Genomic DNA, 15042 nt, shown 5'->3' with positions numbered 1-15042 from the left:
TGGAGTTAACCAGAATAACTTTTGGAACTCCCATGCATCAAAATGGAAAGGATTGTCTCACCCCGGAGCAAAGGTCCATACGCTGTTCGTGGGCTCACTACCTCCTCTCCACGCGATATGCAATAATATTTCCAAATATTTATTCGTGATTTTTTTAATAACTTTTTAATAATGTAGTATTTCCGTCGTTTTAATTAAAACCACTAATTCTTAGTTTCACGTTTCATTTAACCACACAAAAATTGTTGACCTTTAGTTTGCGATAATCGACATGTTAACCGAAACAGCCGATTTTGTCTTGTCGTATTTTGTTGTAAAACGAATAGTAAAATCGTGGTTAACGAAAAATAACAAAGCAAATATCGTTAAAATATGTTAGTGAGATCCACTACTGAAGGTAATTTCATTGCATGAGTCGTTACTTCAAAACTATGGTATATTATTGGTTGTACCCCCCGAAAAAATAAAGAATACTATAAAATGTGAAGAATTTATCCCAGGGGACATTCTAACGACTGTAGAAAAAATGTTAGAGATAATCGTGAAAGACCAACTTCAAAACATTTCTGAGAGAAATAACTTCTTTGGAGATATCAGTAAGCTTTTCTAAAAGGTCATTCTTGTTTTCGAGGGTTTTCGTTTTACAATGAATATATGGTAATATAGGAAGACTACAAAAATTACAGAATAAAGCAATGAGAATAAACTTGAAATGCAGTAACTTTAACAGCGTATATCACATGCTGCGATCAATGAAATGGGATATAATGATATATAATATCTTCATTTCAAAATAAATGGCATCAATGTAAAGGGTGGTTAAATTTCAAGGGCCGATGTTGAGTGTGAACCACGCCTAAACGTCAAGTTTTTTCTGCATTTCATTTGACATTTTTCAATTTCAGACTAACTCAATTTGAATCATGGAAAGATACACAATCGAGCAACGGTCAGAATGGTGGCAGGAAATGACAACAGTGAATGACCAATTTTCGAATAAAATCATCTTCAGTGATGAGGCACATTTTCACCTCAGTGGATTCGTCAATAAGCAGAATTGCCACATTTGGGCGAATGATAATCTAAGAGTGATTGCCGAAAAACCAATGCACCCACAAAGAGTGACTGTTTGGTGCGGTTTATGGGCTGGCGGCATCATTGGGCCGAATTTTTTCCAAAATGAGGCCGGTCAGGCAGTTACTGTGAATAGTGTTCGCTAACGTGAGTTGTTAACGAACTTTTTTTGGGCCAAATTGGAAGATATGGATGTGGACGATATGTGGTTTCAACAGGACGCCGCCACTTGTCACACAGCTAACGAAACAATGGCTCTTTTGCGTGAAAAATTTGATGGCCGAATAATCTCACGTCGCGGCGATGTCAATTGGCCGCCAAGATCATGTGATTTGACACCGTTGGACTTCTTTCTTTGAGGTTACTTGAAAGAAAAGGTGTACGTCGATAAGCCAGCAACAATTCAAGAGCTAAAGGATGAGATAATTCGGCACATTAACGGCATAGAACCTCAATTATGCCTCAGCGTCATCGAAAATTTGGATCATTGGGTGAAGGCCAAAATATATCCGATTACAGATATCTGTCCCCTAAAAAAAATTGTTTTGGAAAATAGGTAAATTTTTTGGTTTAAAATGTTTTTCTTACAATCATCTAAAAAGGCGTTAAATCAAGGTAAATTTCTGAAGGTACTAAAGACTAACAAAAAAATTCTAGCTCATGCAATATTAACCATATCACTATGGAACCATTTCGTGGTCTAAGTGGCATCGCTATCTCTATGTGTGGGCTGCCAAAACTAAAACCATATCCAACAGGAGTATTAAATATTTAACGAACGTGGAGCACGATAATTTTTTACTCAGTAAGCCAATGGAAAATAGTTTAACGAAAACAAAAGTCGCGCCCAAATTTACTAAATAAAGAGTAACAAGCAAATATGTTTGTGTGAATACCCTTACTACTCACCTTACATACATTGAATTGAGAAGAAGAAAAAACTGACCTCTAAGGCCGAAGTCAAACCTAGTCGTAATGGGGAAGAATGTGACTGATTCTCGTTCACTTTTCATCTTTGCGACTGTGTAGTACTCTGAAGACAGGTATTGCCACTTGCCACATGGGTCGAGTAATGGTTTTGTATTGACTAAAATCGTACTAGTGCTACTAGCACGTGGACAGAATTTCCCTGCAGGGTAAGAACAGAAGCAGCACAAATACACAAATAACCAGAAGATAGACAACGTGAAGAGCAAGGCCAACACAAAGAGTGGATCTGAAGCAGGCAGATAGCATATTGTTGCTGTTTAGATGAACTCGATTGGCGGGCAGTTGGAATTGTGACGAGTTGGTATGTGCAGTGAAGTACAGAATTGGATTTTTTGGTTAAATTAGCGAAAAGTGCAATTAAAATATTAAATCCGCTGAGAAATAACAAAAGAAAGATAAATAACAGAAAATATTTGTCCAAATTTTTGCAGCATTTCGCCGCAAAAAGCGCTTAAAATAAAAATATTTACATAAGGTTGCATGTGTGAAATTCTGAAAATTAATTTAAAAATTCGTATCGTCAAACAAAAGCTATGAAAAATGCATACGTTCTGCATACAAAAATATCTCATTTTATATAACGCATTGGCAACACTGTCACCGCACTTGCTACAACACCAGGACCAACAGGACCAGCCAACTGCGACAATTATTGTGTCAGCAACAATAATGAAAACAACTGCAAACACAACGCATGCAACAACTACAGTTACTACAAGAGAATTTGCTAGAGCAACTGCAGCACCAGCAGCGACAAGGACAGCATCCGCATCCACTTTTGTTGATGAAGTGTTGCCGCATAATGACAGTGTTGCCACTACAAAGTTGCATGCAAAAGCCATTGACAGCAGCAGTATGATGAACAATAAAAATAACAACACTCCCAATGACTTTCAGCAGCTGTTGGAGCGCAAATTGCAGGAAGAGGCGAAGAAGGATGGTATTGCCGCGCCACCGGACCGTTTACTCTCTCGCAAACGTCGTTATTTGATCTTTCCGGAGGGCAGCTCTTTTCAAGTGGGTAAGTCTGTTGCAAGTTGACAACGCGCTTAAGAGCCACTGGACACTACTGAACAATAAATACGTGGGAGGCGCGTGGATGTGTGTGTGTGTGTTGCTCTGGCAGTCTTACCATTGCAAAGTCCATCGCATAAAAGAGAGTGTGCTTGGGAAGGTTCTGCAAAGTGAATATAAATGAATTTCAGGCAGCAAATAAACTGAGAATTTCAAGATGAGAATTCAATTTAGCGTAATCTTATTCTTTCAAGGTCAATGCGAATGACAATCGCTTTAAGGCGTTATCATAAAATAGTAATGATTGTTTTTCATTGGTTGTCCAAGGTATCCTAAAGTGTGCGCAGAATGCTGTGTTGAAAACTACATTTCTCTTCAGATTTAGCAAAAATAAAAAAAGAACAACTGCTACCTGGTGAAATCTGAGAATGAATAAATCACACTGAATTTTTTTCAGAGGCACCTAACAATAAACACAAACGCATCCTTGACTGTTTTATGACCGCTCAGTGTCAAATTGTCTTTCACGGTTCCCATTTTTGGACAGTTAATTTCATGAATGGGTAAAATTGGAAGATAGTAAAGTTTATAACCAAGATTGTATATCCATAATTGCAATTTTAAAAGTTTTTATTTTGTTCACAGTTGTTCTTGAAGAGGATTTGGCACTGTGGAAAATTTCATAAATATGCTCCGCGCCACTTGAATAGCACATCTCCACGTTTTTTTTTTTTTTAATCTTAATTTCGTCTAGCTAGAGGCTAGTGATGTGTGTAAGGCAAATGTAATTTATTTTTAAAGCCTAATTGATTCTAGAATAAGTGCTGAAAGAAAAAATGTATCGCGCGAAACTGTTAATTTTGCATGAATATTTTCCAATCTAAAATCTCAAAAAGGCATTAATTAAAATAATTGAGTGTCAAACAGATTAATTTTTATTTAATTTTTTTTTTTTTAATTTTTTTTATTTTTTTACAACTACTAATTTGTGTATTTAAAGTCGTAACTAATGGTGGGTTTAGCCTCCTTTCCTGACCACCACTTCGCTTATCCTGTCTGGGATAGAGTCGTACAACTAGGAAATATTGCGCAGTGAAATGGTACTCCAGGCTTGCTTGGTGTTCTCTTGGTTTCGACCCATAAACTTTTCGGGCTAAATATCCTTAAATGTTTTCAATAGCATTTATAGTAAATGTGATGAGTATGGTGGCCAGTTCATCAGCGTTACGTTTTGGCTCTGTACAGGTTTATTTTTGTAATGATTTATTTTTTAAAATTATGAAAACAAAATGAGCAAACAACAATTTTTTCTGTATATCATAAGTTTATTCGAAACATCAAACATTTTAAAGGTGGCCTATTGACATGGCCTATTGCGGCCGCCGTAGCGGAATGAGTTGGTGCGTGATTACCGTTCGGAATTCACAGAGAGAACGTTGGTTCGAATCTCGGTGAAACACCAAAAAAAAAAAAAAATTAAGAAAAACATCTGCCTGCCGAGGGGAGGCAATGGCAAACCTCCGAGTGTATTTCTGCCATGAAAAAAAGCTCCTCATAAAAAATATCTGCCGTTCGGAGTCGGCTTGAAACTGTAGGTCCCTCCATTTGTGGAACAACATCAAGACGCACACCAAAAACAGGAGGAAGAGCTCGGCTAAACACCCAAAAAGGGTGTACGAACCAATTATATATATATATATATATATATATATTGACATCGCCGAGACGCATTTACCAAACTTGGCGCGAAATGGATCGATTGTCGCATGGACTGTGAAGCATGGCATGCGATGCTGCTGAAATCAAAGATCGTTCAAGGTTATGTCTGCAGTGTTCGACCTCAAGATTTCGGTTTCGTGCCTGCAGAACGCTCACCGTAGTGGCCGAAAAGACATTTGCAGCACAATTTTCAAAGAAAAATGGGTGGATGATGCCACCGTTCCAATATCCGCATCAAACTCTCGAAAGGTTTTTCGATCCCCAGATGAGGATGTTTTGCATATTAACATAACCCCGCGATGAAAATGTGCTTCGAAAGAAAATATGATTTTGACATATTTTCAATAAACGCACTATTTCACCTACATATTTTCGAAATTATTTCATTCTGCAGAGATATGATACTGAATTCCTGTCAAGATATCCAGCGTAAATGAAAAAAAAAAAACAAAACTATATGGAATGCACTGTATAAAGTATACGATTTTACAATATGGACAGTGAAATCTCGAATATTATCGTTTTGAAATTTCCATGGCAGAGCCAGAAAATGTTTTTAAAAAATTTGAAGGACGTTTGTAGTACGCCATTGTACCTCATTGCATTCATCGTTGCCAACAAAAATTGCAACTCACATGTGCCATAATAGGAGATCGCCCCCCTCCCCATTAAACATCCCATCCTGTTTCCGTCCGTAAGCCATAAAAGTAATAGCTGTTTTCCATCACGTCTGAAAAGGCAACTTTATGCCCCTCTGTGATTCAGACCACTTCAGCGTTGCAAAAAAAAAGGCGTGGCGCTTTACGAGCAGTATTTCGGGAGGATTTCTTTATTAGTTTTAATATTTTTATGTGTTGAACTTTCGAAATAGCACTCCTGATAGTACTTAACCCATTCGCCTTAACACTAGTTTTTTCTTTGATTTTGCTATCGAACCGCGCAATTTTTTCAAACAGCGGCGCCGGCAGAGAAATCAATTTGACTACATACTACTGCTAAAGACCATATTAGTGATCCTACTAACAAATATGCTGTATATTATCATAATGTTAGTGGAATGCGAACTAAATCTGCTCAGTTTCGTCGTGATATGCATTTACACGATTACGAAATTATTGCTTTATCAGAAACTTGGTTTCACGAGCAAATATTTTCATCAGAATTTTTCGACGAAAATTATCACGTCTATCGCTTAGATCGCAACCCAACAACCTCTGGCCTATCTAGAGGAGGTGGAGTACTATGGGCAGTAAAAGCTAATTTGTGTAGTAGTAATGTTTCTCTAAACTTATACTCTAACAGTATAGAACAAATATGCGTTAAGATAAAATTTTCATTAAACCGCTGTATCTTCTTTTTGTTATCCTACATTCCGCCAGATAGCACGTATGATATCTATGAAAAGCATTTAAATAATTTAGCATCTATTTATAATAATTTGACTCAAAATGATGAAATTATGTATCTTGGAGACTTTAATTTAGGAAATATTTCATGGTTGTCATATAATAATAATCTAATACCTTCTAACGTTAAATCTGAAATAGAGTTACTGTTTGTAAGCACTTTATTATCGTTTGGCCTTAAACAGATCAATTCAGTTCTAAACGATAACAATCGAATATTGGATTTAGCTTTTATTTCTGCAGACTTGAATTCATCTTGCCAACAATGCTATTTACCTATTTTAAGTAATAGTCAACATCATAAAGCGCTCTTAATAAATTTTGAATTTTATAAATTCGATAAACTATCGTCGATCACTACATTTGGTCGCAATTACTCTAAAGCTGATGTTACAAAGATGAGCGAATACATTGATAACACAGATTGGTCATTTTTGGACACTTTCGATGATCCTAAAACATCTTATAGTATTTTATGTGACAAGTTACAATCAACAATTTCCCGCTTTGTTCCTCTACGAAATTGGAAATCTCATAAGAAACCCCCCTGGTTTAACTCGAGGCTTTGTCATCTGAAAAATTTAAAAAATAAAGCATACAAGAAGTTAAAAAGAACCAATAGCATAAGCGATCGAGACAACTTACTCCGATTGAAAAGGGAATTCAATTGTCTTCATAACTACTTATTTAAACATTATATATTTAGAATTGAATCAAATTTAAAATCAAATCCCTCTAGCTTTTGGCGTTATATCAACAATAAACGGAAGACCAACGGCTTCCCCACTTGCTTAAATTACGATGGCATTGTTTCGGATAATGAACAAGACTCATGCGACCTCTTTGCAAAATTTTTCCAAAAAGTTTATGAAAAATTTGACAAATTAGACACTCTTAACCTTAATGTATCCTCTTCTGAATCTTATGATGACTTTACTGTTTCAACCAATGATGTTGTACAAGCAGCTTCAAAACTGAATAATAGCTCATCTACCGATCACGAAGGTTTCTGCCCCGTATTTTTTAAACTCGTCTCCACCTCAATAGCGAAACCGATCTCAATTCTCTTCAATAAATGTCTAAACAAATCGATTTTCTTAGATGCTTGGAAAATATGCTCAATCACGCCAATTTATAAGTCAGGAAGCCGAAATGAGGTATGCAACTATCGCCCAATAGTTAAACAAAGCACCATCTCGAAATTATTTGATTCTATTCTCAAAGTTAAAATGTTAAGTCGTATTAGTGATCTTATCTGCGAGTACCAGCATGGCTTTGTCCCCTTAAAATCCACTTGTACTAATTTGGCACTAGTCACAAATAATATTATTAACGCTTTTGTAAATCGCGCACAACTAGATGTAGTTTACACGGATTTCTCAAAGGCATTCGATAAAGTCGACCATTCTATTCTCATTAAGAAGTTGAGTGCATGCGGTATTAAGGGAACACTTTTAAAATTCTTTTTAAGCTACCTTACGGGAAGGAAATTATTCGTTAAAATAGCATCGTCTAAATCTACATTATTAATTAATGCTTGGTCCGGAATACCCCAAGGGACTCACTGTGGGCCAATTCTTTTCTTAATATTCATAAACGACTTACCTAAAATATTTCAATATGTAAAATGCTTAATGTTTGCAGATGATGTAAAGCTATTTTTACAAATCAGCTGTATTGAAGATTGTTCCAATCTTCAAAAGGATCTCAAACATCTTCAAGATTGGTGTACCATGAACCACCTACACTTGAATACTGACAAATGCTACGTGGTTTCATACAGGAAGAAACCCAATCCATTCATCTTTAATTACTTCTTGAACAATATTATGCTTAGTAGGAAAGAAGAAATCAAAGACTTGGGCATAATCTTCGATTCAGGACTTACGTTCTCGAAACATATTGATTACATTATCTCTAAAGCTTTTTCTATGATTGGATTTTTACGTCGTAATACGGAAGACTTTTCAGATCCCTTGACTTTGAAAGCACTCTACGTCTCCTTAATTCGAAGCCGACTAGACTATTGTTCTCTAATATGGAACCCATTCTACCAATGTCATATAAATAAGATTGAAAAAGTCCAAAAAGTCTTTACCAAATATGCATTGTGTAAGCTGCGCTGGCCTAAAGGGCTCCCTAGTTATATAGGCAGACGCAAATTGATTGGACTACAAAGTCTTGAGGACAGACGAATCTACTTTTCGATTCTCTTCGTGTATAATCTTCTAAATCTCAATATAAATTGTCGTGAGTTACAGAGTCTAATTACATTTCAAACAAAGCACCATGATTTAAGGCAGGTTCGTTTATTTGTAGACCAACGGTATAGAACTAACTATGCCCTCAATGAACCGATGGTGAGATGCATTCGATTCTGCAATAATTATCCTAGCCTCGACTTTAGACTAAGTTTATATAATTTTAGGCAACAATTGTTTATAATCTTTAATTAATAATTAAAAATTTGTCTAATATAGTCTGTAAGAATTATTGGTAGACTGAATAAATGAATAAATAAATGAAAAATTCGCCACTTTTCTTTAAAAAAATCGTAGATCTACAGGAGAGATCACACTGTGAGAAAGCCTTTCATGTTTTCCCCATATTTTGACTCATGTGGCAAAAATGCGATAATAACTTATTCATATATTTTTTGCAATTTTTGCAACAGTTTGACCCTTATCCTTCCTTGCAGCCTGTGATTTTGCTCTTTCCTGTCTCTGTCAACGCTTTTACTCGACCCATTTCAACTTTTATTTTCATAAAAACCACACGAACTCACTAATAAATGCAATCAGTCGAACTTATTTGTCGCTGGTTAAAAACAAAGTAATATTCTAATTGCATGGGCTATTCAAGTAGAGCAAAAATTTTGCATGATTAAAAACGTAATAGATGCCAAGAATCATAAAACGAGGTATTTTCAGTGCGAAAATTTTGGTACAGAACCACTAGGAATAAATAAGAGATATTAGCTTTCAAATTGGGAGCATGAAGAGTGTACTATTCAAATGGCGCGGCCACTATCCTAGCCTATCACGAGCCTAGACCCTTTCAAGATCAAATTGAAAGAAGAAAGTCCATTGATCATTTGAAGCACCGATACTTCGTCGATTGAGCTTTTCAAAAATAAAGTTACGCCTGAATCAAAACCCTCACTAAATTATTGTGATCTTAAACTCAGAAGTAAAGCTTATTCATAATTTTGAGCACCGAATCATCCTTAGAGAAATTTAGAAACAATATTGATAACGAAATTGCCAACATTCTCAGTTTACAATAAAATTGCAGTTACTTAGGAACCAACATTGACGCCGATAACGCTAGCCTTGAAATCGAACTGATCATCTCTCATACTAACACCTGGCGAAGTAAACTCGAAAACCACCTCTATAATTTTCTCAATCTATCTATAGCATAAAGACTTGGCGATCCCAATATCCGATAAGGAGGACATTGATGGATTCTGCAGAATATTTATAGTCTTTGCCTGTTAGCGACAACAAAAAACACAATAATTGAAATGATTATGGGAATGAGGCTTACGGCGATACACCTAAACAAAAATAAAGTGGCTCATCTGGTGCGCATGGATATTAACGGCTCACTGCTGAAGTATTCTATGTGAAACCTGCTTCTTCTTCTTCTTCTTCTTCTTCTTCTTCTTAACTGGCGCGATAGCCGCTTACGCTTCAGAGCGCTTCAAAGCGCTAAGGGAAATTTTTCACAGTTTTTGAATTCTAAATCACCAAAGTTGCTATTTGCAATTTTAAATCTGCACAAAAATGTTGTTGACTTATTGATTGCCCGCTGATTTCTGTTGAAATTTAATTTTCAAAAATGGCGAATAGTAATAGATTCAAGAATGACAGAAACAAGATTGCGCCCATCAGAGAGTGCGTGATGTCACGTTTGCCAAGTTGGGCAGTGTTGCCAACCATTTGCTTTTCACAATAAATTTAGTGCTTTTCTATACCTAAAATGCGAAAACTTTTAAGTTTGGTGTTTGTTTATTTTTTTTTAATTTAAAGCTACCGAAACTTAAGTTAAAATAAAACTGTATTATTATACAAAAAAAAGGTTAAAAAAGGCCACTCTGAGTAGATTTTAGTGCTAATGAAAATTAGTTGGTTCTTATAAATTTTGATATTTTGAAAGTGTGAATTTAATTTTTTACTCCTTTGAAGGTTATGCAAGAATATTAAAAGTCCCTCTCTCAACTCTTCTTAAGATTGAAAACCTTTTTACACATTTTAAAAGGCGTTTGAATTTACTAAATGCGGATTAAAAAAAATAGAGGTGTAATCGTTTCTTCCGGCCATCAATCCTTAGTGGGACATAGGGCATTAAGAGGAGTATTGATTGTAAAAATAAGCCACAAAATACTAAAGAAACCATCCTGACATTTTTACAAAAAGAGTACCTTATCTAGTTACATAACCTCAAATAAGTCGTTGTCTTAACAAAAAAGGCTCGCTTAACAAAAAAAAAAAATTAAATTGTACGTAAGCATAAAACATTTATTAAAAAAAAACCCACATTCTAAAGACAAATTGTCACGCTTACAAAGTTCTTTAAGTGATTCAATAAAAATTTGGTGTTTTATTTTATTTAAATGGGCATTTTAGTGCGTTTTTATATCCAAAGCTAGGCAACACTGCAGTTGCGAGAGAGAGATTTGACTGCCGAAAGCAGAAGAACACCAACAACACCTGCAATCGCGGGCAATGCCACCAGATGTTTAAAAAAAAGTAAAGCTAAATAAAACTGAATGAATTATTGAACTAATTATTAAAAAATGTATATTTTACAAAATTATAAACATTACATTTTAATTAGAACAGGCTAGAAAATGGCATGTAGAATGTCATGAAGACCGAACAAAAACTACGAGACTAAATAACAAAAAAAAATGCTAAATCAAGTTACGAAAATGGTAATCTGGCCATACTGGAGCTAAAATCACGTAACTCCTTGTCAAATTTGCTGAGAGCAAAGTAACGGGACCACGATGGGCGCCATCTTATTAATCTTTCCATCATGTAATAGATTTTTTCATAGAAAATTAAGAAGAAGACGTTGTTTCAAGATTTTTTCGCTCACCTTATAAAAGTGTCCAAGACTCATTTCTTGGGTATTGGTATGTCACAAAAGTTTATACCTAAGACATTCTGTAAACTTTGCCAAAGCAATTTTGCCGAAAAAACCAACCATAGAAAAGGTAGAACCTATAAAATAGGCGTCTCCAAAATAAAAAAAATGTATGAAACCGTGCAGAAAACTTAAAAAAGTAATGATAGAGTTCGATTCTCCATACCCAAAATAGTGGGTGAGGATGATTGCATGACCTTGTCTTTGGACATTAAAAACAAACGTATAACAGTGTTACAAAATAAAACATATTGTAATGAAAAAAAAATTGAGTCCAAATCACTAATAAAGCCCATTAAAAGCATTAAGAAAAATGTAATTTGTTTTGGGACGTCTCTTGCTTTCAACAAATTTTTCTAACATTCTATCCAGCGCTGCTGCACTCAACCGCCCTTGTGACATCGTAGTACTTCTTAAATATAATATTTGTTGTTATGGGAAGAGTTGCTAGAATAGCTAATAACTTATATATTTGCGGCACTGAATATTTTTGACACTGAACATCGTCGGTACTGTCCATCGGCGTTGAAGTTGGTTTTTACACTTCCCTGGGATTTCATATATTAATAATTTTATATACATACATAAGTACAGAGGTCACACAATTTATTCGTACCCTCACAGTTTAAAAACAGATGCACATGATACTTAGCATGATTTGTGCAAAAGAACAAAATTTTAATATATTCGTAAAAAGTAACATTTTTATTCATAATTTAAGGAACGAAAACTTCAAACTCATTTCTGGAATTAGAGAACTTAAGACAATAACAAAATAACGCACAATTTTATGCAAAAATATAATTCACACATTGCCATTGTTAAACCACCAAGCTTTTTTGGCAGCTATTAATTTTCGATTTAATAAAACACTTTTATTTTCACAAAACTTTATAATTTATTTATTCGCACTTAGAAATTTACGCGTTCGTGTGTTTGTTAATCCCTTTACAATGTTTAAGTTCACCGGCCTCAGCTGATGTCGAGCTTCAAGTCTCGAAATATTTGCTTAGCACAGCTTATATATAATGTATGTACATAAGAATGCGTTGATACGAACGTTAGGAAAATGACAAATATAGGATAATGTGTATTAATATAATTCAAGGACAAGTACAAAGATTAGGGTGACCAGGTGTTACGAGTTAAAAATATTACAATCTTATAAGTTAGACTACAATACTAAATTATTAAATAAAAACTATACAATTAACCCTATACTTAAATTATGTAATGTAAATTAGGTGCTGCTCCCAACATCCTCCCCTCCGTTGAAAGTTCAGGGCTTTCAACTGATTCCTTAGTCGGAAGGAGGCACAATTTAATAACAGCTCAACGTGTAAGGCCAGTGGATGTACGTAGAACAGCTACTCGTGCAACACCGTCCTCACCAGTAATAACTTCGATGACGCGCGCAAGAGGCCACTTAAGAGGCGTTTTAATGCATACAATATCGTTGATTTGCACATTGGGGTGAGGGGTGCGCCATTTTGCTCTTTGTTGAAAAAGAGTGAGGTATTCTTCGCTCCACCGTTTCCAACATAGTTGTTAGAAGTATGTGACACGCTGCCAGTGACCGAGTGGATTGTAATTCAAATGCGTGATGTTAGGCTCAGGAGCAGCTGTAAGCGGGCCGCCAATAAGAAAATGACCTGGAGTTAAAACATCAAGGTCTTCTGGATTTTCTGAAAGAGGTACAAGAGGTTAATTATAGCAGAGATTTGACAAACCAATGTACGCAGTTCATCGAAACCAAGAATTGCAGAGCCAAGAGTGCGGTACAGGTGCTGTTTAGCCATTTTTACTGCGGCTTCCCACAAGCCGCCGAAATGTGGTGAACGAGGTGGTATGAATCGCCAGTCGAAACCATTGTTGAGATAGTGAACGTGAACCTTACTGCGGTGCTCTTGGCTTAGGAGTAGGCGTTTTAGGTCTCTCAACTCGTTCTTAGCGCCTACGAAATTGGTTGCGTTGTCTGACCAAATACAGCTTGGCATGGCGCGTGTTGTCGTAAATAGCTTGAGAGCTTCCAAAAAAGCACCTGTTGGAAGGTCCCTCACTAGCTCCCTCCATACGGCCTTGGTTGCGAAACAGATGAAGACGCTGATATAACATTTCTGGGGTGACTTATTGCGGGTTTCGGGTTTGAAGTAAAATGGGCCGCAGTCGTCCACTCCTGTGACGATGAAGGCTCGTGAGGCCTGAATGCGCTCCTTAGGCAAATCGGCCATGATGTGCTCAAACGATTTTCGAGCTATTGTTGATAGTGCAGACCGTTTAGAATTTCTGGTGCCTCTAAGGTGTCGCGCGTCATCGAATTTAAGGAAGGTTTCCCTTTCTGCATCAGAAATGTGATGAAGGTCCCGCCACAAAATGCACTGGAAAATGTTGTCGGCTGCAGAGACGCGAACGCAACGATACATCTTGCAAATGTCTCCAATAAGTGCAACGGGAAACGTACGAAAGCGAATAAGAATATCAAAAAGTTTGGGTTGTATGGTCGGCCTCGCCATTAGAATCTCGTTTAATGAGAGGCCCGAAGTTGTGACAGCAGAACCATCCAAAACGACCCTGAGCTTTGTTGTGGAGCTATCTTCCTTGCGCTCAAGGCTCTCAAATCGTCGCTTTGCTTGTGTGTATGATTCGCCTAATGATTCTGTGCCGAATTTCCAAGGTAAGTGAACCGAGTACTCGCCTGAAGGTAAACGCGAAACATTTTGCTGGAAATGCGCCTCGCAGTCGAGCTCCTCCCTTGTTGTTTTAGTGATTGGCTCAAAAACGTGATCTACTTCCCAGAAACGACGTACCAAATCGTCTAGTCGGGTATCAGAGTCGATGTCTCTCGAAGACCTTTGATTGGCCACAAATGACGAAAGCTTAGAAGTCTGTTGACCACCACCTGATATCACCCAACCGAGAAGAGTTTTTTGAAGAACCGGAAATCCGGGCGCCAATTGTATCTGCCCAACGCAGAGAAGTTCGAAAAATAGTCCTGCTCCGATAAGCAAGTCAATACGCTGAGGTATGTTGAAATTGGGATCAGCTAGTTGGATGTTCGAAGGGACGTTCCAGTCCGCGATGCTCACTGAAAAACCAGGCTGATTGTCAGTGATTGTTTGAACAACGACGGAAGTGATGTGCGTTGAGAAATCTGAAGTCCGCGACTTCAGTACGACATTGACCGAATAGCCTTCAGTTGACAGGTTGGCATCCCCGATGCCCGAAACTGCCGCCGAATATTTGGTCCTACGAAGTTGTAATTGATTAGTAAAACGATTTGTAATAAAGTGCAGCTGGGAACCCGAATCCAAAAGCGCCCGACATGGCACGAAGGTACCAGCACGATTTTTGACAAAAATGACTGCAGTGGCTAGAAGCACAGCATCAGACGGAGATCTCGAAGTGAAGGCATGGCCAGGGACAGATGATGTTGCAGCTATGGTGTTTGATTTCAATGTGGGTGGTTGCATGACTGGGCCTGATATAGAAGTTGAAGCAGAAGATGTGCGGTCAAAATGCAAAAGCGTATGGTGTTTCAATTGGCAAGCTCTACAGGGTCCAGATTTGCAATCTCTCATTTGATGGCCACCCTTTAGACAGTTAAGGCAAAGCGAGAGCTTCTTGGCTTCCTTTTGGCGAAGATTTGGAGAAAGAGTGGAAAATTGCTGACAGTGGTAAATTCTAT

General features: G+C 36.9%; 1 protein-coding gene across 1 annotated transcript in view; it reads left to right on the top strand.

The window, feature by feature from the left end:
• Positions 1-2604: 2604 nt before the first annotated feature.
• The window catches only part of LOC129247723 (uncharacterized), a 42206-nt gene continuing 29768 nt past the window's right edge, over positions 2605-15042 (top strand). Inside the window, exon 1 of the mRNA XM_054887028.1 lies at positions 2605-3085. Within this exon, the coding sequence (XP_054743003.1) occupies positions 2605-3085 (481 nt within the window). The remainder of the gene's footprint in view (positions 3086-15042) is intronic.

This window comes from Anastrepha obliqua, chromosome 1 (genome assembly GCF_027943255.1).
Source record: "Anastrepha obliqua isolate idAnaObli1 chromosome 1, idAnaObli1_1.0, whole genome shotgun sequence".
Lineage (NCBI taxonomy): Eukaryota > Metazoa > Arthropoda > Insecta > Diptera > Tephritidae > Anastrepha > Anastrepha obliqua.
The sequence above is the reverse complement of the archived record's forward strand: the minus strand, read 5'-3'. Positions and strand labels throughout refer to the sequence as shown.